General features: G+C 43.6%; 1 protein-coding gene across 2 annotated transcripts in view; it reads left to right on the top strand.

The window, feature by feature from the left end:
- The window catches only part of BTAF1 (B-TFIID TATA-box binding protein associated factor 1), a 61,127-nt gene that overhangs the window by 15,748 nt on the left and 20,725 nt on the right, over positions 1 to 24,654 (top strand). The window contains exons 2-20 of one of the 2 annotated variants that reach the window (XM_066601004.1): positions 5,987 to 6,110; positions 6,196 to 6,310; positions 6,891 to 7,037; positions 9,034 to 9,188; positions 9,324 to 9,460; positions 12,493 to 12,622; positions 14,743 to 14,811; positions 14,906 to 14,995; positions 16,177 to 16,272; positions 17,546 to 17,722; positions 17,873 to 18,013; positions 19,446 to 19,570; positions 19,690 to 19,810; positions 19,935 to 20,039; positions 20,144 to 20,293; positions 20,795 to 20,937; positions 22,186 to 22,360; positions 22,974 to 23,177; positions 23,505 to 23,931. In XM_066601004.1, coding sequence (XP_066457101.1) covers positions 5,987 to 6,110; positions 6,196 to 6,310; positions 6,891 to 7,037; positions 9,034 to 9,188; positions 9,324 to 9,460; positions 12,493 to 12,622; positions 14,743 to 14,811; positions 14,906 to 14,995; positions 16,177 to 16,272; positions 17,546 to 17,722; positions 17,873 to 18,013; positions 19,446 to 19,570; positions 19,690 to 19,810; positions 19,935 to 20,039; positions 20,144 to 20,293; positions 20,795 to 20,937; positions 22,186 to 22,360; positions 22,974 to 23,177; positions 23,505 to 23,931 — 2,831 coding nt within the window. Of the gene's footprint in view, positions 1 to 5,986; positions 6,111 to 6,195; positions 6,311 to 6,890; positions 7,038 to 9,030; positions 9,189 to 9,323; positions 9,461 to 12,492; positions 12,623 to 14,742; positions 14,812 to 14,905; positions 14,996 to 16,176; positions 16,273 to 17,545; positions 17,723 to 17,872; positions 18,014 to 19,445; positions 19,571 to 19,689; positions 19,811 to 19,934; positions 20,040 to 20,143; positions 20,294 to 20,794; positions 20,938 to 22,185; positions 22,361 to 22,973; positions 23,178 to 23,504; positions 23,932 to 24,654 lie in introns of both variants that reach the window. The other variant, XM_066601003.1, reaches the window with a different exon arrangement.

The following is a 24,654-nucleotide window of genomic DNA, read 5'->3' as shown; positions in this document are numbered from 1 at the left end:
TATTCCAAAACTGGCTAACAACTGATGATCCGGTGGTACGGACTTGTATACAAAACATGTTTCTGACTGAACCAGGTCTATCAATGACATGCAGGGTATATAAGGAGGAGCACCCCGTCACATGGGCTATTCAATACACCAATCCGAATCGCTCTAAAGCCGGATGTACCAAACACGTGTGAAGGGTTATTGTCCAGTAACGCCGGCGGATAGCGCACCTTTGGTTTGCTCCATGTGGGTCTCTGCAATCCATCTTGCTTCTGTATTTACTAAAGCCCCCCTGTGGCCTGCACCCCTTAGGCTGGGTTCACACAGGGCGGTTTTGCTGCTGCAGATCCGCCCGCAGCCGCTAATCCCGTTATTAGCCAGCCATGTGGACGAGATTTCTCAAATATCTCGTCCACACGAGACGGCTAATCCGCTGCGGTAAATCCGGCTGAAATCGTAGCTGCGGCCGCCGCAGCCGCGGTTTCAAAAGAAGCAGCATGTCTGTTTACCTTTTCTTCTTTGTTTATTTACGTCGCGGCCACGCTCTCCTCTATGGGAGCGCCGGTCGCAACGGAAAAGCAAGCGGCCGGGCCGCTTCAAAGCCGCCGCGGCTTAAACCGCGGCGGTTCTCCCGGCGGAAGTCTCGCGGTTTTTGCTGCGGCCAAACCGCGAGATTTCCGACGGGAATACGCCCCATGTGAACCCAGCCTTATGGGACTCCTTCCAAAGCATAAAATGTGAAGCCTTTCGTGGTGGTCTGATGCAATTGGTGAAAATGCTGAAGTACGGTAGATGTATATGCGTCTGCATCAGGCAGGTGATGGCTAATAGTTCTGACTGACAGAAACCCAAGCGCTATCTTACAGGAGCTGAAGAAAAAAGCCTGATTGCCTCCAGATCAGGAACTATCATGACTTTACATAGGGTTCTAGATGGCGAACCTAATGCCTCTCAATGCAACCGATAATTTTTCAAATGGCAACAAGACTTGTTCCAATTGCACACAGCAGTTACTTTAAGAGGGGTGTCTTCTCTGCATTTATACGTGTGTATAGATGGATAGATCCTATCCAAATTGGTTTCATTAAGCCTGACTAAGTCAATGGAAGCATCCGACCCAATGGCAGACGGGCCTCGGATTCCACGAGAAGAGCGGGAGATTTAGAAAAAAAAATTAAAATTCTGTACTACACATGTGACGGCTGGCACATACGCACACATCAGCAGTACAGAAGAAGACAGACAGATATGCAGGGTTGTGGGCACAGGTTGAATCCCCGCGTGCCGTGGGCATAAGGCCATAGTCTAGTAAATACTGCATTTTACCATACAGCTCGCTATTCCGTGCTGTGACCAGGCTCACATGAGTGTAAGATTACACGGCATGCGTGATAATGCGCTGGCTGTTTTGCTCCATTTTGCTTTGTTTTACACACTAGAGATCACATTGTTCTCTATGGGTGTGTAATCCACTCTGCCCCTACCCATTTACGTTGCATATGGGCAACGTATATACTCACTATTGCGAAGCGACAGCGCAAAAAATGTAAACCCAGAAAAGAAAAATGGAAGACTGCGCGTGACAGCGTGCGTGAGAGACGGTCATGCGCAGTACAATATCACAGCGATAGGCCGACTCCGTCGGTAAAACGCTGCATGACTCTCACAGGGTTTTACGCATACGGTTGTGTGAGCCCGGCCTGAGAAGTGCACTGCGGCATTTCCACCTGGCTCCTTCACACTTGCACCCTGGCTCCATTGTCTCTTCCAGTGTTCGGCTCTGTTCTTGCAGCCAAACGCTAAAATACAGGAAATTGCAGCGAACTTTCCAGGGTGAAGTGGCTGCACGATCTTGGACCGGATATGCATCATAAACCCTAAGTGGAGCCTCCAATACAAACATGGACGTAACTTATGGCCTCCTTCATATTGGCAACAGAGGTTTTGGTAGGAGTCTCTGCTGCAGACCAATGACCTCGCCCAGGAAAAAGTGTAACGCAGCACATCTAATCTGGTCTTCGTTATGTCCGTGTGCGGTCTATCGCAAATTGCGCTCAGGTTTCTTAAGTGCAACGCTCACATTGCTATGTGAATCTGGCCTTATACTGCGAAGGGGGGGCCCTGGATGTGTATAGTAGGTTGTGGCACACTGTATAAGGCTTCCTTCACACACGCAACCAAGTCGCGCGATTTTGTAGCGTTGCAACAATGCTACCAACCGCATGTATGTGAAGCCCATGGTTTCCTATGGGTTAATTCACATGTATGATATTTTGTAGTGTGCAACAACCCGACACACAAACCTTGTAAGCCTGGCGCTATGCCCGTAACTAGCGAGGTTTTGTAGCCCATGTTTCCCTGTGGAGCCTTCCTGTCTGTTGCATCGCGGAAAAACGCGATTTTCGTACGATGCAACTTTGACAGTAGGAAATCCTACTGTCAAAGCCTAAACTAAACCCTAGCTGCAGGAACAAAGTATACATCCAACACTGCTGCAGCTTCCTCTTGGTCCCCAGCACTGTTTCTCCATCTCGATGGACCAATCGCAGCCATTCCAGTGCTGGCTGTGATTGGCTAAGAGTCAGCCAATCACAGTCAGTGCTTCCAGGAGGTGGGTATTTTTCAATCCCCGGCCAGAAGAGATCATCAGTGCCAGGGACTGGGAAGAAGCTGCGGCGGAGCCCAAACAGCACTTCTAGGTGATATATCCCCTCCCCCACCCCCCCCGGTGTTGGCGTCCCCGTCTCCATGGCGCCGACCGAAGCCGCCTTCTCCCTCGATTAGACGTGCTTGCGCAGTCTGCTCTTCTGTTCTGTTGAATGGGGCTCGCTCCGGCGTGCTCGCACCGCACAGGTCTTTTGCGCATGGAGACGGGGACGCCAACACCGGAGGGGGTAAGTGAATAACTTCTGTATGGCCAATATTTAATGCACGATGTATATTACAAAGTGCATTAATATGGCCATACAGAAGTGCTGAACCCCACTTGCTTTCGTGGGACAACCCCATTAAAGGGGATATTCCTATTCACACAGCCGCGATTTTGTCGGCTTGGCTGCACTGAAAAGCCGTAGCTTCAAAACCCGCGGGTTTTGTAGCGGTTCGGCTGATGGCATTCCGATGTGGCTTTGTCTCCCCATGAAGAGGAGTGAGGCCGCAACGGAAAAAAAAAATTGACATGTTGCGGCTGTCAATTCCGCTCTGCATCGCTGGTTCCGCCCGGCTTTGCCGCTACAGATTGGCAGCCCTGTGTGGACGGGATTTTTGCAAAATCTCGTACACATGGCTGGCTAATCCTGGGATTAGGAGTCGCGGGTGGATTTGCCTCACAGAATTTCTGCGCCAAATCCATCCCATGTGAGCCCAGCCTTGCAGTTCATCCCTCTAGGGCTCAGGAAGGTCCTCGTGGAAGTTAGTACACCTCCCCTTTAGTACTCCTAAGCTATTGGCTTTAGTGAGATCTTTTGGATTTTATGTCCACCCCCCTGTGATCTTGCGTCCGATGTGCTGAGGAGTGGCAGCACCCAAATTTAGGAGGAACCTGTTGTAAGACATTGAGCTCTGTCAGATTTGTAGGGCTGTTGAATGGCAGACTAAATGAAATGTTGAGCTACATTCGCACGGGCTGAGAAACTTGGCCTGATATGGTGCTTGCAAACGTGTGTCTTACCCGCCGATGCAGGACTTTTTTTTTTTTTTGTGGAGAGGGGTTCCTATTTGAACACTTGTCTGTATTTCTTAAAATGAATAAATACAGTAAATTCTGAAATGGTTCTGTCCCTTTATACAGGGGGTAGTCAGACGGATCCAGCGCTGTGAGCAATGCCTGCGATACTCGCTCCTGTATAAGGGCACTGGCACGAGCTGCCAGGCGTGTAAAAGGACCTTAACGCAGTCCTGCAATGGTGGCCTCAGCAGTAGACAAATGGCTTCATGCCTGTATTGTAGCAGAAGGAGGCCATTTCCAGTGCTTTCCTTACTTCGGTCATAATGGTTGTCGCATGGGACCTAGAGACGTGGAAAGCGGATTTCTTATTTTCACATACTATTTAACTTTGCAATTGAGCTTTACACTCTTACAAGGGCCACAACAAGAAGTTGTAGTCCAGGTTCTGGGGCCCCAAGGGGTCTGTGCGTCGTACCATCGTGTAGCCCATCCATGCCTTTCTATGCCAAATATGCTATTGTTTCAATATAGAACAGCAGTATTGAGATCCGTCTGACTACACCCAGTAAAGTACAAACCTTCCCGATATGAAAAACTCTGACCTCTCCTCCTATGACACTCGGATACAGTGGATATAAAAACGCCAAACACCCCTCTTCACATGCCAAGTTGTCGTGTTAAAAAAAAAATCCTTTCAGAATTATTTCCACAGCCAATCATATTAAACTCGAGATAAATAGTGAGCGCTCCGCTGTGGTTTTAAAGGGATTCAGATTTTCCCCATGTAAAGTTCAGCTCTTCTAAAAGAATTTCTTAGTTGGTCCATAAAGAGTTTACAAGACCTCAAAGGGATCTGATTGTTGGACGGCGCCAGTCAGGAGAAGGGGAACAAAAAATGTCCAAGGCATTACATATATTATGGAGCACGGTGAAGATGGTCATCAAGAAGTGGATTACATTTGGCCCAACAGTGACATTACCAAAAACTGGACGTCACTCAAAAATTGATTAAAAGACTGGAAGAAAATTGGTCTGGGGGGCCAAAAGGCCTACAGCCACAGTAAAGGAGCTGCAGGAATTTCTGGTTGTGTAGAGCAGTGTTCCCCCAACTCCAGTCCTCAGGGACCGCCAACAGGTCATGTTTTCAGGATTTCCTCAGTGTTGCACAGGTGATGTAATTATTGTCGGTGCCTCAGACATTGCCACAGGTGTTCTTACCATAGGATATTCTGACAACATGACCTGTTGGTGGTCCCGGAGGACTGGAGTTGGAGACCCCTGGTGTAGAGCATGTGACAACTGTCTCCCGCATTCTTCATATGTCTTGGCTGGAGGGTAGGGTGGCAAGATAGAAGCCTTTTTTCTAACAAAGAAAAACCTCCAAGCCCGGCTATGTTTTGCCAAAACCTACATAAAGTCTGTAGGAGAACGTGTTATGTCTGATGAGACCGAGGGGGAACTTTTTGGCCATAATTGCTAAAGGTATGTTTGGTGCAGCATTGTGTGGGGCTTCTGCTGCTGGAACTGGGGCTTTGGTCAGTCAAGGTGAGGAGGAATTATGAACCGTTCCCAATACCAGTCCATTTTAGCAAAATCTTCAGGCCTCTGCTGAAGGATCCGAAGTGAGCTCAATAGGCAACTGCCAAACAGATGGCTTGGTCGTGACAATGGTGAATGTCGTCTTCTTGGTTTCTGTGTTCCCTGGACCTTACAGTGGGGGAGTGTTAAGTCTACATCCCCTCTTACCACGCACTATGCATGATCTGCGAGTCTTCGCATCAGTCAGCGTCATACGCCACAACGCGGATGGCAGGAACTTGACTACAGGTTCGATGTATGTGGAGTAACAAAGGGGGCCACACTGATCACCTGAGGTGGAAAACATGTTTGATGTGCAACCAAATGGGGTTTCTGTTTCCATTGATATCAGGTTTATGTATCTTAATGTTGTTTAACACGAGGTGAGTGTTTCATATCGGGAAGGTCACTTGTAGTAGCCCTGTAGTTTAGGGAGGCTGAGGAAGCAGGCAGCCTATTCTTGCACTGAATCTCAATCTGGTTTGTGAACAGGGATGTAGTCTGTCTGACAAACATGCCAACTTATCCCACTAGAGGAAAGTAAGGGCCCCATCACCGAGGAAACAGTCTTCCTTACCTAGTGGAATCTGTTTCAGTATTCCGAGATGCGGATGAAGGGCTGGAGAAGAGCACATGAGTCCGCAGGCCTTCCATACCGATGGCCCCCTCTACTAAAGTGACTTGTGTTAGTCTGTGCTGATTTTATATTTTCTCAATGCGAGTAACAAGAAAACAACTTTTGTCCATTTTTAGACTAGACCGTCTCTTTATCTTACTGGACACTGGGACGACCCCGGTAACAAGAAAAGCGGCAGCACAGCAGCTCGGAGAAGTGGTCAAACTGCATCCCCATGAACTCGGCAACCTGTTAAATAAGGTTAGACTGTTATTTCTTGTCCAATATGATAGATCGAGGACCGATGCGTGCATTTACAACTAATACCCACTTTGCTTCGTTTCAGGTTCTGATCTACCTGCGTAGTCCTAACTGGGATACACGTATAGCAGCCGGGCAAGCTATTGAAGCCGTTGTAAAAAATGTTCCAGAGTGGAATCCAACAGCTAGAATTAAAAAAGGTAAGGGTTATTAAAGGGACCCTCTGGTTTCTGGGCAAAATTCTGTTCTTCCGAGGTTGGGAGTATTTATTGTTCTCTGCCACCTGTCCCATCAGCTGGTCCTGGTTTTCAACAGTCAAGATGATTGCTGCAACCTTCTGCCTAGCTAATGCTTATTGTACATGGCTCTCTGACTGGCCGGTGCTGATCACCTAAGTAGCACTGGACAATCAGAGCAGGTATAGTGTAACACTACCAATGCACCATGGAGGTGAGGTAGTCTGAAGACTAGTTGGCTACTTCCGGCTTTCTCATACAGAGGTATTCCCATTTAATAGTTTCCCATGAGGAAATTGGAAAGCTAATTGTTTTATCACCCCACCCCCACCCTTACTGTACCTAGTTGCCAGATAATGTCCCACAAGTCTCTTGGATGCTCTTTAGTTGTCATAGACTTGCATTATGTTAGAGGAGGATCGCCTTATGAAAAAGCCGTTCCTAACTCTTTTGCTGCCAAAGGCAATAGCTGTGAGACCAAAGGTGCATGTATGTGCTTTTAAACAGAAGTTTATAACTAATATGTATTTCATTTCGTTTTTAGAAGCCGGATCCGAGTGTTCGAATGATGAGTCTTCTGCATCAGACAGGCTGAGCTTTGAAAGGTTTGATATATCCAAGTTATTAAAACACGGTGCCTCGCTCCTTGGCTCTGCTGGTGTTGAGTTTGAAGTCCAGGATGATAAATCAGGTAGATATTTATCACTTGTAATAAAAAAAAAAAGATACACCAGTGTTCTTGCTTCATATGTATATATGTGACGGGATAACCATGAGTTCTATCGTGTTGCATGGAGGCTACCACCTACTACAGCATGTGTGACAGGAGCCTACAAACATGATTTCCACACTATCGCAGGATTTGACAGACTTTCATGCAGTAAGATGATTAATGGTCTTCTGAGGTGTTTGAGATGATGAAATTTATATAAACATGTAATATCGCAATCCTTCTGGGAGATGCAGCAAGCAGCTGTCTGTTCCCTTTATCTCTCTGCGGTGGCTGTAGCCTTATGACACAGCGGCTCAGAGTATTTACTAATGTGTTGACACTGATCCCCATCACTGCTCTTTATGTGTCATCTGCTTTCTTCAGAAAGCCGCCTGTCTTGTTGCCTTACTGCATAAGACTGCTGATATAGCATGGAGCACATGCTGCACTCTTTATATTCTCCTGTAGGTTTCATGCTTGGCTATAACATTTTGTTCTTGCAAGCCTGTAGCTGGAAGATGAAATGTGGTGCTTAGCTGGCTACCTTTAAAGAGATATTCCCACCTCAAGCATTTATGGCATATCCCCAGGATATTTCATGTCTGATACATATGTGAACTCTGGCAGGGTGTTACCTCTAGATAAATAAATTCTTATAGGCACCATACAGTTCAGTAAGGAGAAAAGTATTGCATCTGGTTAATGTAAATCTGTCTCCCAAGCAAAATATTTAAATGGTCACCAACTTGTCAAAATGTGATTGTTCCCAGCTAGAGAAACCAAGTAATCTTGTAGATATATCTTTTAATGGCTAACAAAAATACATGATGATATAGTGAGCTTTCCAACCTACTCAGGGTTCTTCCTCATGCTTAATGAAATTGATCCGAAGAGGCATGCATAGATAGGTAGATGGGTACGAATGACAAGGCACAGAGATGGAGGTGATTAATTGGCACTTAAAAGATTACCGCAACAGGATGAGTAGAGAAATACTTAAATAGTCACTGATAAAAATGTAAAAGTTGTTTGTTTTTTTTTGTTTTTTTTTATATTATGGTCTCGTCTCTGAATTAGTGTTAGGGGGTTACCAGGCCAGAGTGTTGTGTGCTATAGATTTTGCATACTTCCCATTCACTCATGAATCGCCTTGAAGAATTTAGCCTTCTATTGAAAGTGTCAAACGTGGTGTTCTAAATTTGTACTCCCAAATTCTTCTATAATGTGTCAAGGGACGTGTACTTATGTGATAACTAACAAAAGTGCAGATCACTTTATGTAGCTCAGTGCTATCCACTGCGGGGTCTTGCTTCGTTCTAACTTATTGTACAGGGAACGAATTTTGAGCGATGATTGTCCTGTAAAAAATGCAAAATAAAAAAGTTTAATATTCGTTCACTTCTTATCCCTGACTTTCAGTCAGCACAAAAAACATCGCTGGGTCACGGGATTCTCGCTCAGTGTAAATGCTTTCTGCGCAGCGCATCACATAGAATGCGATCCAGCAGTGAATTCTGCTTGTCTAAACCCTCTGCATGGGCGCTAACTACCTTAGCGGTGACATCGGCGCTCGTGCAGTTGTCTGGGGCATAAGAGGTGACGTAGCAGCTAGTCTACACCTACCAGATAAGGGAAAGATAACTAGGGAGATGGAGGCTGCAGAGGAGCAAAAATGGTGCGAAGTACATATAGAACTCCTATAATGGCCAGCAGGGTGTAATACTCTATTGTCGTAATGAAGGGATGGTTAAGTCTTTGGACAAGGGATCCAATAAACCTGTTTGCTGCTGACTTCAGGTCTTCTGTTAGCTTTGATATTATAAATTTTTTTGTTTTTCATATGCTTTACCACTCAAAAAAATAAACAAATTTAAATAAAAACCCCACCGGCTAAACGACTTTCTGGAAGTTGGCAGGAATTTTGTTCATCCCTGTTCTAACGGTATAAATAGTGCAACCTCTTACCTTCTAGGAGATGTGGACCCTAAGGAAAGAATAGCTCGGCAAAGGAAATTGTTACAGAGAAAACTGGGTCTCGACATGGGAGCTGCCATAGGCATGAATACCGAGGAGCTATTTAATGATGAGGATTTAGACTACCTGCCAAGCAACACACCTGTAAACAAACCTGTAGGTAAAACTTTGATATAAGAGGACAACTTCTGTAGATTTTTTTTTTTTCTATTGGAAGAGCTTTGTGTGTAATGTTTAATTTGCTTTATCATCATATATTCTACATTTATATTTAATTGTGTTATTTTACAGGCCCTTCAAGCAGCGGAGTTTATAGACACAGAATTCCTCCCAGGAATGAGTAACAGACAGAGAAACAAAGCAAAGCGAATGGCAAAGCTGATTGCTAAACAGAAATCCCGGGATGTGACCGACACCAATGAAAAGAGGTGCTGGACATGGTCTCTTTACTCCAATGGGCATTAAAGCATTTTGGGTTAAGACATTCTGAAATTGTGCATAATATTAATATATATTTATATTAGAATTTTGTGAAAATAGACAAATTGAAAAGATCGTTATTTTGCTACCGTAAGAAAGGCCTAAATTCTTCAAAAAATCTATTTCTCTGTATCTGTGTGTTATACATATAGATATAGAGATTTTTGGGGGGACATTTAGGCCTTTCTTACAGTATCAAAAGAACTATCTTTTCTATTTTCTTCTGCAGTTTTAGGGAGAATGGGCCTCCGTTCTTTCCCCTTGTTATCCAATTCATCTGGTGTAAATAATATACCACACGGTAAAGCAAAAAAAGATTCTGTCCCGTGTTAGCCAGTAAAGCAAAATGAGATTGCTCTCAGTAGGAGAAACCAAGTAATCTTTGTTTTGTGCCTGAGGAAGAACCCAAAGTAGGTTGGAAAGTTCGCTATAACATCTATTTTTGTTAGCCATTACAAGATTTCATATCTACAGGATTACTTGGTTTCTCTTACTGGGAACAATCACTTTAATATACCACATATTCTCTTGAGTGTAAAGATGAGATATATGGACATTACCTGTGGGCTGATGCATACATTACTGTTTAAACCAAAGATCTATGTTAGAGAATTGCTCATGTGGCGCAGGAAAATATCGTGGCATGTTTTCTCTGTTGGAACGCATCATATAACCCAGTGGGGCCAGCAAAGCATTGCACAACTTGCTAGGTGCACACGAGTGATGCGAGATTTCCCATTGAAAACAATAGTAAAGTATCTGCAATCCTCCACCACGGCTTTTAGTTACTTCCCTGAAGTGATTTGACTCGTATTTAACACTAGATGCCTGGCATCCACGGGGACATCGCATGTTGGCAAGTGCAATGTCGAGTTTCCCGGCCTGCTATCGCACACGCCCATGCAAAATTAGCCTAAGGCCACTGTCACACATGCGCTTGTAATATCTGCTGCGTTGACTGCGTTTTCAGCCGCGTTGACGTGTTTGACTGCATTTTCAGCACAGTTATAAACGCATCCAACCAAGCTGATAATGCCAGAACTGGGCCAGCCCAGTTAGATGAGCACACGGGGGCCATAAGTGAGCTTAGTTCAGTGCTAGCTGTGGTCTTGAGAGGATGTCGTGTTTTTTTTGTTTTTTTTTTTCTTGGGATGACGTGCTTCTGGGCTGGGTTGTGGCTGATCCCAAAGTTCAGCCCTATCCGATGTCGGAGGAAGAGCCCAGAAGGAAGAAGCGGAGGTTCTGGGTTCATCCTCTGGTTTTACATCTTCAAGCCTCTACTCAGATTTGCGTCAGCACCCGGAGAAGTTTATCTCCTTCAGCCGTATGTCGGTGCCCACCTGCGACAATCTGCTGAAGGCTGTGTTCTCCGGACTGACTTGCTGAGACACGCACATGCGTCAGTGTATATGTGCTGAGAAAAAGTCTGCTGGTCACCCTGTGTGTAAAAACTCTTGTCAGCACATTCTACCATGCTTTCAGCAGCACTGGAAACGCTCCCCATTCATTTCAATGGGCGACACATTGTGTTTTAAAATGCTGAAACACTTGTAAAACGCAGTGTTAAAAGCGCTGCGTTTTAGCGCATGTCTGAGAAGCCCCATTGAAATCAATGATAGCGTTTGAGAGTGTTTAGCGCAGTGTTAATGCATGTGTGAGAGGCTTGCAACCTTAAGATCATTTTCCCTTACCTGGCGTTTGTACAGGGGGGTAAAGCAGTTTGGTGCAAGTTTTCTTTTGGTTAAGAATAAAAGCAGATAGTAGGAAGGCATCAAGTGCAAAAGTAAGAAAAGGGATTCATTTTTGTGGTTCAGGAAGCCTCCATTCTGCATCAAGTTGGGGCATTCCTACAGGGCATCTCTACTCCAGAATGAATGGTGAATGAGTGACTTTTACAGGAAGGTGAGGGGCTTTGGGATGTTTGTGGTTTCTTTGCTTAAAAAGCGAAAAGTAATTGCTTGGGAACTGGACACTTACATTTATTTTAACCCCCTTAAGGACCAGGCACACGAAATATACGGCACTTGATCCAGTGTTTTAACCTGGCCAATAGTAAAAGTACGGCACAAGATTAAAGCTCTTACAATGCAGCAGGTTGAGTCCTTGGCTGTTGGTCAATGAGTGCTATGTAGTATAGAGAGAGGAGAAATGTTACTTCAGCTATTTAACCTGGCAATCATGTGACCACAGGGGGCCCTGCCAAGACAGAGCTGCAAGGTCCCTGCAGACTCTGCTCAGCTCTTAGTGACTGTCACTACTGGAGGATGTTTTTCCCTGTAACTGTGGCTCCAATGGATGCCCCAGCTACAGTGGAAAAGTGTGAAATTAAAAGACAATGTGAATGATACCTAGAGGTCTTACGACATCATGGTAGTCATTTGTGTTAATATATGTGTATATGACCCACCTCCAACTTAAATGGTCGCCATATGTATTCTGAGACTATACAAATTTTATATATCAAAATGAGTAACCCATTCCTGTACTCTTATTTTATCATAAATATACAAATTTTAAAAATAAACTGCAAATTCAAAAACATTTTTTCCCTTTTGAAGCTTTTTACCTAACAAAACTAAAAAAAAACTGAAGAAAAATAAATTAAAAGCCCCATGTGGCATGAGGAAAAAAAGCTGCAAAAGTTAAATTTTAGTAGCCAAAGGGGAAAGAAAGTAGGACAGGAAAACCAGCAAATAGGTAAAATCACTACCCAAGTGTGGGATCCCTTAGGACTAAAACACCCTGGTGTTTAAGGGGCTCAACTTATCGGCCATCAAATTGCTGACTTAAATGGGCAGATTGTAGACTCGAAGGGGTTAATGAAGAAAAAAAAACTAAAAAAAAGTAACTTCCAGAATGACTGACTAGATCCCTTTCACCAATAACCTTTGTTTAAATGGAGCTTTGGGTTCTTGGGGTGAATAAGGCTGCACTTTACCTTTTTCAATTACTTGAATGTTTGTTCTTTTTGCTGTTTTAGCAGTGACAGTACAGATGGTGAGCCAGAGGAAAAGAGAAGGAAGGTGACAAATGTCATTATCCCTCAGCCAGCTACAGAATCCAAAGTGTTAATTGATAATGTCCCTGACAACTCTTCTTTGTTTGACGAGGTATGCTTTACTTCATCTTGTTAATTGGTTATGTAAGATGGGGTTATGAAACAATTGGTGGTTCCCATTGTAAAGGGAACCTGTCACTAGGTTCATGCTGCCTGAACCTTGAGATAGGCCTCATGTCCACGGGCGGGTTTGATTTGCAGGAGATCTGCAAATCAAGCCACCCATAGGGAATCATGGGCGCGCCCGCAGAATAAATTAAGCATGCGGATTTGTTTTGCTGACCTTTTGGTCCAGAAAACAAATCGCTACATGCTCCATTTTTTTTCTGTGGATCCTGCCATGACTGCTTCCATTGAAGTCAATGGAAGATGTCCGATCCGCGGCACACCAGCAGCTGACCCTGCAGACGTTCCGTGGAAAAGGCGCATTACGCATCGGCATGCCGGAACAGATCTACCTGCCGTGCAGAAGAAAGATGATCTGGCCGGGACGCAGAAGACCTGCATAAACATGGAACAGTTAAAACAATGTCCTCAGCTTCGAGCAGGGTGGGATTCCGCTGCGGGCTCCTGCCCACGGAATCCCACCTGTGGACATGAGACCTTACACGAACCTGGCACTAGTATGTAAATGCTGTCATGCATGTCTTATACTGAAACTCTGCAGTGTTTTTGAACTAACTCACTTTGAAGATCCTATGTGAACAGAGCTCCAAGTCATGGTGGTGTCACATTGGCCTTTGCCCTCCTAGAGTGGTATCCTGTTTGAATATAGGGAAAGGGCTATCACGCTACATGTGGGTGGGGAGAGGGCAGCATGGCATCACCCCAATGACTTGAGCTCTGTTTAAAGTGGTTCTTCAAAATATGCTTGCTTCTGAAATGCCGCAGTGATTCCCCATTCAATCTGGCACTGGTCTATAGACATCCCCAGACAGTTTAAAGGGCTTGTCAACTCGAGGAAACTTATTTGTTTAACTTTGAGCAGTCCTGGGGATTAGCTGATCGCCACAGGTCTTGGCTGTGAAATCCCCATCAAACAGCATATATCAGCAGTGTAAGCAGATACTGCTGTAGGAAGTGTAGTGTTGCATACTGACCATTCAAATGAATGGCCATCTGTGTAGTACAAGGATGGGCTGGGTTCACAAGATCCCATCTGGATATTTGGGGTTACGTTTTAGGTACAGGAACTATTCTCTACCTGGAACGCAGGGTAGCTGATTGTCTTTATGAGGAAATATCAGCTTATTGTGATTGCTCTGGTGAGCAGAATATTTAGAATATTCCAAGATATTTTCTTTATTGTTCACCAGAGTAGGGATCCTGAAAATGCTCAATTGAATGGAGCGGTAGTAACCTGTGCACACAAGCCCTAGCACTTGTACACTTGAAGCAGTAGTGCACACACGACCACCACTTTTCTCATTTGAGCACCTTTGGAACCCCCATTTTCATGATTGTTCGAAGTCTACTGCTCAGATACTTAGTCCCAATCCTGTGGATGTGAGTATGTTTTTTCGTGGATAACCCCTTTTAAAACTGTCCGTCTCTGTGCCTTATGGGGTTTCCATTCCATGTGTAGCCTAAAGATTACTGCCAGTAATTTTCCGAATGCAGTCTGTCTTGTTGTCCTTGAATCTTGCAGTTCAAAGTAGACCATTTCTTGCAGCTGCCTATAAACTTCTTTGTTCCTCCTTGAAGAGTTAATTTGCATTGCTTTCATAATTGGCTCTCCTGGATCAGTGTTGCCAAATTATTTTTGTGGTGGTCTAGGCAGCTTAAGTTCCTGCAGATCTAATCAAGCTTAAAATAGACCATATATACAGGAAATACTTTATTTTTTTTTATTCCAGTTCGTTTTACCTGCCCCTTTCTGACCTCCTTTGTTAGTGTCTTATGACACCATTTTAAGTGCTTTGGTCTATTTGTTTCATAAAGCGTAACTGGGTAATTTCAGTTATGTCTTCACTGGTGTGCTATAAGATGGTGTAAACACCCCTTTTCTGATATTCATGTTCTGGCTAGATGGTGTGTTTCTGGTAGCAACCCTTATTCCCCTTATATTGGAATACATTTTGAGCTGTGTCCATAGCATATGAATGCAGCTCCACACGTGTGTAAATTACTGTGATGGCAGAGATCTTTACTATATATATTTGTTTTCTTTAGACAAACGAGTGGCCTCTGGAGAGCTTTTGTGATGAACTTTGTAATGAGCTGTTTAATCCATCCTGGGAGGTGAGGACATGCTAGAAAGCAGTTCTTTACATTTTTGCATTTAAGAATGATTTTTGCTTCTTTTTACACTTGTGCATTTATCATTTCTCTTAAGGTCCGTCATGGTGCAGGTACTGGTCTCAGGGAAATACTCAAAGCCCATGGTAGATGTGGTGGCAAAATTGCTGATAGTACACTTGAAGAGGTAAAATGCTATGTTTATGGAGTTTCATCATTTTTGGAAGAAATCTAGCATTTGACGGTTATACAGGAGGAGTAGAAATTAATGAATTGTTGCAAAACAAACACGTCTAACTCCAAAGACACGGATATGTATCTTTGTAGGTTATATGCACTAGAAGGGTTCATGTAACCGTCATTTCCAAAAACGTTTGACATATCTTTGTCAAGTCTTTGGAAATGGTCACAGTTGAGTACAGGCATAAGCAGCAATGCAGGACAGCAAACTGGTGCAAGAGCTGGTATTAAAACATCCAAAGATGTGTCTTTATTGGCTCGCATATCATTAAAAGGATAGTGACGTTTTGGCTACCCTTGAGCTTGACAAAGGCTGCAGCGGGTAGCCGAAACGTCGCTATCTTTTAATGATATGTGATCCAATAGAGACACATCTTTGGATGTTTTAATACCAGCTCTTGCACCAGTTTGCTGTCCTGCATTGCTGCTTTTTCCTGGAATGACATTTGGATTTGAATCCAGTCCTGGCGGGGCGTGCATCTAATACATCGGTGAGGGTGAAGAAGGCAGCTTTCTTATTTCTTGTGGACTTGAGTACAGGCATGGCAGAGAACTTTTGCTGTGTATGTAACCCTTTGAAAATCTACATCTCCTCCAGTTCTATATTGATTTCATTAGATGGAGAATTGAAAAGACCATACAAACATACTAGAAAATGTCAGGTTTTCAGTAGACTATTCCATAACCTTTTGCTTATGGGGAAAATTGACTTATTGAATCCCTGCTCCCAGTCACCCGCTGGGCAAAGCTGCACAACTTCATTCAAGTAAATTTCACTTCCCAACATGTATGCCAAAATGTACATTGACATACTTTTTGTATAACAATCATCTCCGCTGACATCTTGGAATACATTTGGCGGCATCTGTGAGGTGTGTTCTTCACCCCCTTCTCCTTATTTATTGAACAGCATTGTATGATCTTTTCAATATTATTAAATGCTGCCAAAAAGAGAGAGAACTTTTTGTTCTCAATGTTTTTTGTTTTTTTTCCCCTGCTCCTTTCAGTGAGTCAGTGGATGACCATATGCAGCTGTATAACGATATATAAATTCTTATTTTTTATGTAAATGAAAACTCAGTCCTTTTATTTTGTTCCCCCTCACCCTCCATATTGTGATTATTTTAGATGGAACAGCAGCATCAAGAATGGCTTGAAGATTTGGCTATTCGTCTTCTGTGCGTCTTTGCTTTGGATCGGTTTGGGGACTTTGTTTCCGATGAAGTAAGCTTGTTTGCCAATAAGTCAGTTTCCACTTGGTTCTTAAACCCCCTTCTTATCTGTGTCAAATAGAGGTGAGCGAACGTACTCGGTAAGGCCGATTTCGCAATCGAGCACCGCGATTTTCGAGTACTTCACTACTTGGGTGAAAAGTACTCGGGGGCGCTGTGCGTGAGCGGGGGGTTGCAGAGGGGAGTGGGGGGGGGGGAGGTAGAGAGAGAGAGGACTCCCCCCTGTTCCCTGCTGCTACCCCCCGCTCCACCACGCCACGCCCCCGAGTACTTTTCACCCGAGTAGTGAAGTACTCGAAAATCGCGGTGCTCGATTGCGAAATCGGTCTTACCGAGGACGTTCGCTCATCTCTAGTGTCAAAGCTTCCATTCAGTACATTAATTTTAATGAGAGCTGCGCCTGCTTTGTATAGCGGCGCTGACGGCAGGCGTCTGATCATCTGGTGTCACGAGCTGTGGACCTCAGCCACTGAACTATTGATGACCTATAGTGAGAATAGGACTTCCCTGGAAAAGTCCATTTTTGTTTGCTTGCAATTGTCTTAGGCCTGTCACACAGGCGCTTGTAAAACGCAACATTTAAAAACGTGCCGTTTTTACAGTGTTTTTAACACACCCCATCATTGCAATGGGTGATGTGGCGCGTTTAAAAAGCACTGCAGCGCCGAAAAAATAGAACATGGTGTTCGATTTAGCATGTGTTAGAAACACCTCATTAAAACACTCGTCTGAGAAGCCCCATTGAAATTGATGGAGGCTCAGTACAGTGGCTTCAGCAGGCGGTTCAAACACTGTAAGAAAAAAAAAAAAAGTCTGAGTGGCCTTACTGCTGCAGGCAGTTTAAGATGGGTCAGCTATATGCAGGTTCCGTTGGCTCCTTTCTCTCCTGGCAAGGGGCTGTACTTCATCTCTCCCTGGAGACTGTATTAGCCTATGGAGACTCTTCTGACCATGAACTCCCTTTCATTGCAGTTGCTGTGCACACCTGCACACTTTCCTATACAGACCATGCGGGAAGTGTATGCCTCTGACATGGCAGCCTTCAGGGAAATGAAGTATTTTTCTGTTATAGGAACCCCACTCCCCCATCAAAACCAGTTTTCGTTTCATGAATTAAGTTTTATGATGCATTCATGTAAAGTGCTTTGGTTCTGCTCCCTGGCTGTGTGCTGTAAACTGATCTGTTACAATAAAACTTCCATTTTATTAGTGCTTTGTTTACATTAACTATTACGTTGGCACTTATTACTGTTTTTAACATATAGGTGGTTGCCCCAGTACGGGAAACATGTGCTCAGACGCTGGGAGTAGTTCTGAAGCACATGAATGAAAGTGGAGTCCACAGTACAGTCAAAATCCTGCTGCGCTTACTTACCCAAGAACAGTGGGAAGTTAGACATGGGGGCCTGCTGGGAATAAAGTATGCCCTAGCTATACGTCAGGTATTGTCCAGCTATTTTGTTTTGTAATTCTTTGTATATTGTCAAATTTTTTTATTTTTTTTGTTGCCTTTTAAGTTGGCTTCCTGCTTTGTGTCTTTCACTCCATCACTTTTTTAAATGACTTGGTATTTCGTTGTGGTTGCTTTGCAGGATTTAATTAAGACTTTATTACCTAAAGCACTTCCAGCAATAATTGAAGGTCTTCAAGACCTTGATGATGATGTGCGAGCTGTAGCTGCAGCATCTTTAGTGCCTGTTGTGGACAGTCTAGTGAAGCTGCAGTTCAAGCAGGTAAAGGCTACATTTTTCGTGTGTCCCTCTACCTATATGCTTGTATGTGGCTGTAAAACGTGTATGCTGCCTAGAATAGTTAATCCTGTAATTTTCGAACTGCCGTGAAATCCTGTCGGCAGGCTATATTTAAAGGGGTTCTGAACTTTTGGACCTCCCCCCCCTCTTCTATTGATGATGTATCCTTGGGATAAATCAACAATAGATGATTTAGTATCCCTGCAAATTGAAATATTTTTTTTTGCGCCACTATTTCTACAAATTGTGCAGGAAGCAGATCCCATTGACCATCGCGCAGCAGCCTGAGTTAGTATTGCAGGCGAAGCTTCCATTGCATTCACATCAATAGAAAAAAATCCTAAAAGTCCCGGACAACTACATTTTATGCTATTTTACTGCAGGTTAGAGCTTATGGATGAAGCACAGGCCTAAGTGCCCTGATTGGCTGGCAAGTAGGCTGTAAGAGGCATTTAAATTTCCTGTGGTTACCCACTTCTGGTAGAAACTGGAAAATAACTTTGTCCGTATAAGGCTCAGTGCACAGTGTTCCATACAACTACACAGGCGTATACTTGTATACTGCCAACCTGTGTATAGGGTCCCATTTGAAAAGAATATCAAAAACGTAAAGCCTGTGGTAGAATTCTCCCCTCCCTTCTTTGCAGTAGCCCTGTATGTATGAGGAGTGCAGTCTGCTGCTCTTTCCTTTACATCAATAAAACATAAGCTTAATGTTTTACTGGATTGACCATAGTAAACGTATAGCAGCGCAGCACTCAATACAGGGTTCACCAACCTGGGTTAAACTTCAGTAAGAAGTAAATAATGCAGTAGCCCAGCAAGCTCCGGATCAAGACCCAGCAAAGTAGATCAATATATAAAGTGGAGCCAGGCAGCATGTGATGTATTGTAAAAAGTAAAAAGCTTTTTATTCCTCCATAATAAGAGACTGGCGACGTTTCGGCTTCGCCTGAAGCCTTTCTCAAGCCTAGTCACATAGACATTGTAACACACATATATACAAAACACATAACAATAAAAAAATTAGCATGTGTGGAGTCAGACTAATTACACATTTAACACATCAGGTACTCAACAGGTATCAGTATGCAGCTCCTGCAGGTAGATGGTGATGACACATCGGGATCCATGAAGGGGTTAAATAACCCTTAGTATAGCACCTACTCCTAATCAACCACGGTAATACCTCATCACATAGTGTCCACCAGAGGGAAGGGGGATTGACCATGTCTAAAAAGACATTCTTCACCTCCATCAGGTGAATGAAGCCCACAGTGCTTCCCTTGAATGTGGATTCTCCTTGCAGACCTTACTTGTTGCAATGTGTTGGTACCAACATTACTGTTAACACGCTTTGGTATATGCTGATGATGTACAACATAATTTAATGCTGTAACATTTTACGTTTTAGGTTCCCTTCATTCTTAGCACTTTATGGGATGCTCTTCTGGAATTAGATGACCTAACAGCTTCTACCAATAGTATCATGACCCTCCTTTCTTCTCTCTTAATGTATTCTCAGGTTCAGCAGTGCAAGTAAGTGCATAAGAGTTTTTCATGACAGATTTCTATGGGCTTTATGCAAGCATTTCACTGATATGACTTTATTCAATTTCTACATCTGTCTCAAACAGTATAAAATATTATTTTCACAGTATTCAACAATCACTTACTATATTGGTGCCACGGGTATGGCCTTTCCTGCGTCATACTATATCATCCGTTCGAAGGGCAGCCCTGGAAACATTATGCACTTTATTATCCACACAGGATCAGGTTGGCAATTGCTATTAAACTTTTTTCACACTTCTTCATCTTTTTTTTTATTTTGGGTACTACGGCTTTGAAACCCATCTGACAAGCTTGGTGTAAAAGGCAAAAAAATGTTTCTCTGTTCCAGAACTGTTCAGGTTGGCTGACCCCTATCTTGCAGGACATGCTGCGGCATATATTTCAGATCTGCATTTTGGAGAGTAACCAGGAAATTCTTGACCTTATCCACAAGGTAGGATCTATTTGATATATGCTCCTGTGTGGGCATTTCTTTTTCCTCTTGCCTCTTCCCCATTTCAGCTTGCTTGTACTGCATTATGCTATTCTGTTCCTCAGGTGTGGCAGGAGCTAATACACAAAGCCTCTGTGCAATATGTCGTGGCTGCTGCGTGTCCTTGGATGGGAGCCTGGCTCTGCTTAATGATGCAGCCTGCTCATCTGCCGATTGATTTAAACATGCTGATAGAAGTGAAGCCCAAATCAAAGGTGAGCTATTAAATATTGATCTACCTTTGTTCAAGTAGTGTTGGTAGTGTATTATCTACACACGTAAATATTGCTTGCACATTTGGTTTTAAAGCTTTCTCAGTGTTTTGAGTTACTTCATCTGTGATGCTAATGTCTTAATCTTCAGAAATCCCCCGTAGTAGTCAGCAGAAGCTGTGGGCTCATCACTATCTCTTGCCACAGTGAAAATGTATTACAATAGTTCACATTAAGTTCAGTAAGTGACTGTGGCTATAAAGGATTCCATCATGTTATCTATGCTGAGATCAAATTTTTTTTTTTTTTTTCAGCTTCTCTCCAGCCTAGTTTATAGATGGGATTAACAGTTTGGAATACTTGTTGACTGGGGATGTCCTGTTTTTGGTTTTTGTTTTTTTGTTTGTTTTTCTTTCTACCATAAGGGCATGGAACGGTTTTAATTTTTAAGGCTTTGATGGAAGATTGTTACTAGACTTTAATTTAATTTTACTTTTATTCTAGGAAAGGGCTGTTGGAAAGCTCCGTCAAGGCCAAAGCCAAATAAAAGAGGTTACACAGGAATATATTGCTGGCTCCGACAGCGTGACTGAAGATGTTGCCACCAGGGATTACTTGGTGACCCGGGCTCGTATGGCTGCTTCAAAGTCAGTACAGCACTTAACTATTTTCATTTTGATATGCAGATTGTAGTGCGGAAATTGTCTAGATGGTGGTGGGGTATTCTTACACATGATGGCTGTCAGGCGCTTAAAGGAGATGTCCCATGAAAGCAAGTGGGTCTATACACTTCTGTATGGCCATAATAATGCACTTTGTAATGTACATTGTGCATTAATTATGAGCCATACAGAAGTTATAAAAAGTTTTATACTTACCTGCTCCGTTGCTAGCGTCCTCGTCTCCATGGAGCCGACTAATTTTTGGCCTCCGATGGCCAAATTAGCCGCGCTTGCGCAGTCCGGGTCTTCTGCAGTCTTCTATGGGGCTCCGTGTAGCTCCGTGTAGCTCCGCCCCGTCACGTGCCGATTCCAGCCAATCAGGAGGCTGGAATCGGCAGTGGACCGCACAGAAGAGCTGCGGTCCACGGAGGAAGAGGCCATCTTCAGCGGTGAGTAGAGAAGTCACCGGAGCGCGGGGATTAAGGTAAGCGCTCCGGTGAGCTTTCTTTACCTCCCTGCATCGGGGTTGTCTCGCGCCGAACGGGGGGGGGGTTGAAAAAAAAAAAAACCCGTTTCGGCGCGGGACAACCCCTTTAAGCTTCCCACAGTCATCCGAGCAATAATCATTCTCTGAATGGAGGCAGAGTGCATAGGGAAGATCTTCCAGCCACCGGCTTCCATGGTTTAAGCGGGCTGACAGTCACTTTGTTTTTAGGTGAGCTAAAAGTAAGGGATCAAACAAGTGAGCTATTCACATTCCCTTGCCCTGTCAAGTCTAGTGTTTGTGTCAGCAGTTGGCCATGATCGCTCTTCCGAGTGCTTACTCTGGTGACTGTTGGCCTATATCAAAGTCCTCTTGGGCTTTGTTTATATGACATATTTTCTGACACTTGCAGTAAGATGTGAACAAGGCCTTCCAGGTCGGGTTTTAGTTGGGGTTTGTCTTATTTGGCTGAATGCATCTTTGTGGTATTTTAACGGAGAAGTGCCAGAAAACCTACTGGATGTGCACTTTCACAAGAATGTGAAGAGCTGAATTTCCTTGGTCCTATTGAGAGTCCCTAACTTGCCACGTTAAAGCAATATGTGCGATTTAATGTGTTGTACCCTTTATTGTATACAGTCAGCTCTTAAGTCAGTGAGGAATACTGCATTGCTTGACCACAAGATTGCACGGTTTAGTCCTGCTGTGGCTCATATCAATAAGCTGCTTTTCCATCTCTTCACTTCCAGATTGCTGGGATCATTATGCTGCTGTATATGTGATCCCTGTGTCAATACTGCCTCTCAGGAAATAAAGCCTGCCGAATCATTAGCTCAATTGCTGCTCTTCCATCTGAACTCCAAGTCGGCATTACAAAGGATTAGTGTAGCCCTGGTCATCTGCGAGTGGGCTTCATTGCAGAAGGTAATGTGTTTTATTTGTTAAATCATTGTAATTTACAAATAAAACTTCCATGGATTCTTGCATTGCAAAATGTGTACATCAGAAAACTTTTCAAGAACCATTTCCTGACCGCATTGTACAGACCTGGAAATCCTCTGCACTCTAATAATACTTATAGCTGGGATCTTACATAATTCCAGTTTGATTGCTAATACCGATGCTTAACCCCTAACGCTCTGTAATGTACAGTTACATTATGGAGGTTTGGAGTGGGATCAAGGGTCAATTTTGCTCCATACAAATACTGGTGTTAGCTGTCCTTGATAGCTGACACCCACTCATATGGATTGTGGCGGTTAACCCTTTAAGCATCTAAACGCCCAAATTTAAGAAGGGATCAAAAAATCGTATTACGATTTTCAAAAAATAGAAACTACAGGATGTCCCACAAAAAAAAGAGCCTACACACAACGGTCAGCAGGAAAATAAGTGTTATGGCTGTCAGAAGATGGCAGAAAATTTAATTTTTCTTACCCTGATAGAATTGTACTACTATGGGACAGATGTCTAGGTACGTTAGATGTCGTAAAGGAAGAGCATATATATCCAACTTTTGTTTTGTTTTTATAAACAGGAATGCAAAACTGTAGCCCATGCGGTCCAACCACGTCTGCTTGCGGTTTTGTCTGAACACTTGTATTATGATGAAATAGCGATACCCTTCACCCGGATGCAGAACGAGTGCAAGCAACTAATTTCCTCCCTTGCAGATGCAGACGTAGACATTCGCAGCAAAGTAAACTGCAGTGTATTTACAATAGACCAAGCTAATGAACTGGTGAGTGTGTTTTCGGGTTGCCAAATAGGGTTAAAGGCTCTATAGTCATCATGATTGCAATAGTCATTTAAAATCAGTCTCCGGTTCTTCAGAGGTTCTTTCGGAGGACCAGCCATGTATCTGACCAGCAGAATGGGCTGCATGCCTTTACAGCTACACATCCACTGATTCCTACAGGGTTTTGATTTTGGCCCTCTTCTCTTGCAGTGTGTCTGGTACACTCGGAGCACCATACTAATGGATTGTCTCCACTGGCAGGAGATTAAAGCTTGCGCTTATCACAATGCACTTCTGTTCAACCAAACAAATCAATGTTTGTGTTCCTAGGTAACGACCGTTTTCAATGAAGCAGCAGCACCGCTACGGGCCAGTGCTAAAGTTTACCAGCAGCTGGATGGAAAAAGACAGCAAGTACAGATGACTGTATCAGAAACCAATCAGGAATGGCAAGTCCTGCAGCTGAGAGTACACACATTTGCTGCATGTGCAATAGTCAGCCTCATGCAACTCCCAGAGAAACTTAATCCAATCATCAAGCCATTAATGGAGGCTGTGAAAAAAGAAGAGAATTCGGTAGTGCAGAACTATGCAGCTTCATGTATTGCTAAACTGCTTCAGCAATGTATCTCAAGGACTCCTTGTCCAAACCCTAAAATTCTTAAAAACCTTTGTAGTTCAGTATGTGTGGATTCCAGTATCACACCTTCCGTGAGCTGCCCTACTCCAACCTTCAACAACACGGATCATCTAAAAGGTACAGTGAAGTTATCACATTTGGATGTAACACTTGTAGCCTGCATTTAACCCCTTAATGCATCTTGATGGCGGTTAAGGGGCTTTATTATGCACCACTGTCAAAAGTCTCATCGCAGGTCTCCCATGTTGGAGGGGCACATGTGCTTGGCTGTCGAATGACAGTCGGGTACTTGCTCTAATAGCTGGGACAGAAAAGACCTTCAGTTCCCACTATTTAACCCTTTTACACACCGCGGTCACACCTGTCACCCATCGAATCCCTGCAATCACGGGGTCCCGATGGGTTGCTTTGGCACCCGGCGTTTTGACTAGAGCAAAGGGGTCTGCCAGGAACAGTGACGTATGAGGCTCAGTATCTGGCTGACCTCATAGGCTTTCTAATGCACTGCTATATTGATGTATAGTAGTATATTAGAAGAATGGAAAAAGGTGCTGATAATCTAGTCCCTTATTGGGACAAAAATAAAAAGTTAAAGTATAAAATATTAATAAAATCAAAAAATGATGGCTTCTGGAATGTGACTAAAAAACCTAAAAAATTACTTTGTCGTGAAGGTGCAGACAGAAGGCAGCCATATACTCACTAATATACTGGTACAAGAGTGCAGACATATATACACCACTTATCCTTCAACATACAGACAGCCAGACTGCTAATGTCATTAAGGTGCAACTGGGGCTTCGTCACGAAGGGTTAAAGGGACTGACTCCAATAATCTTA

The sequence above is a fragment of the Eleutherodactylus coqui genome, chromosome 4 (genome assembly GCF_035609145.1).
Source record: "Eleutherodactylus coqui strain aEleCoq1 chromosome 4, aEleCoq1.hap1, whole genome shotgun sequence".
Taxonomy (NCBI): Eukaryota; Metazoa; Chordata; class Amphibia; order Anura; family Eleutherodactylidae; genus Eleutherodactylus; species Eleutherodactylus coqui.
The sequence above is the reverse complement of the archived record's forward strand: the minus strand, read 5'-3'. Positions and strand labels throughout refer to the sequence as shown.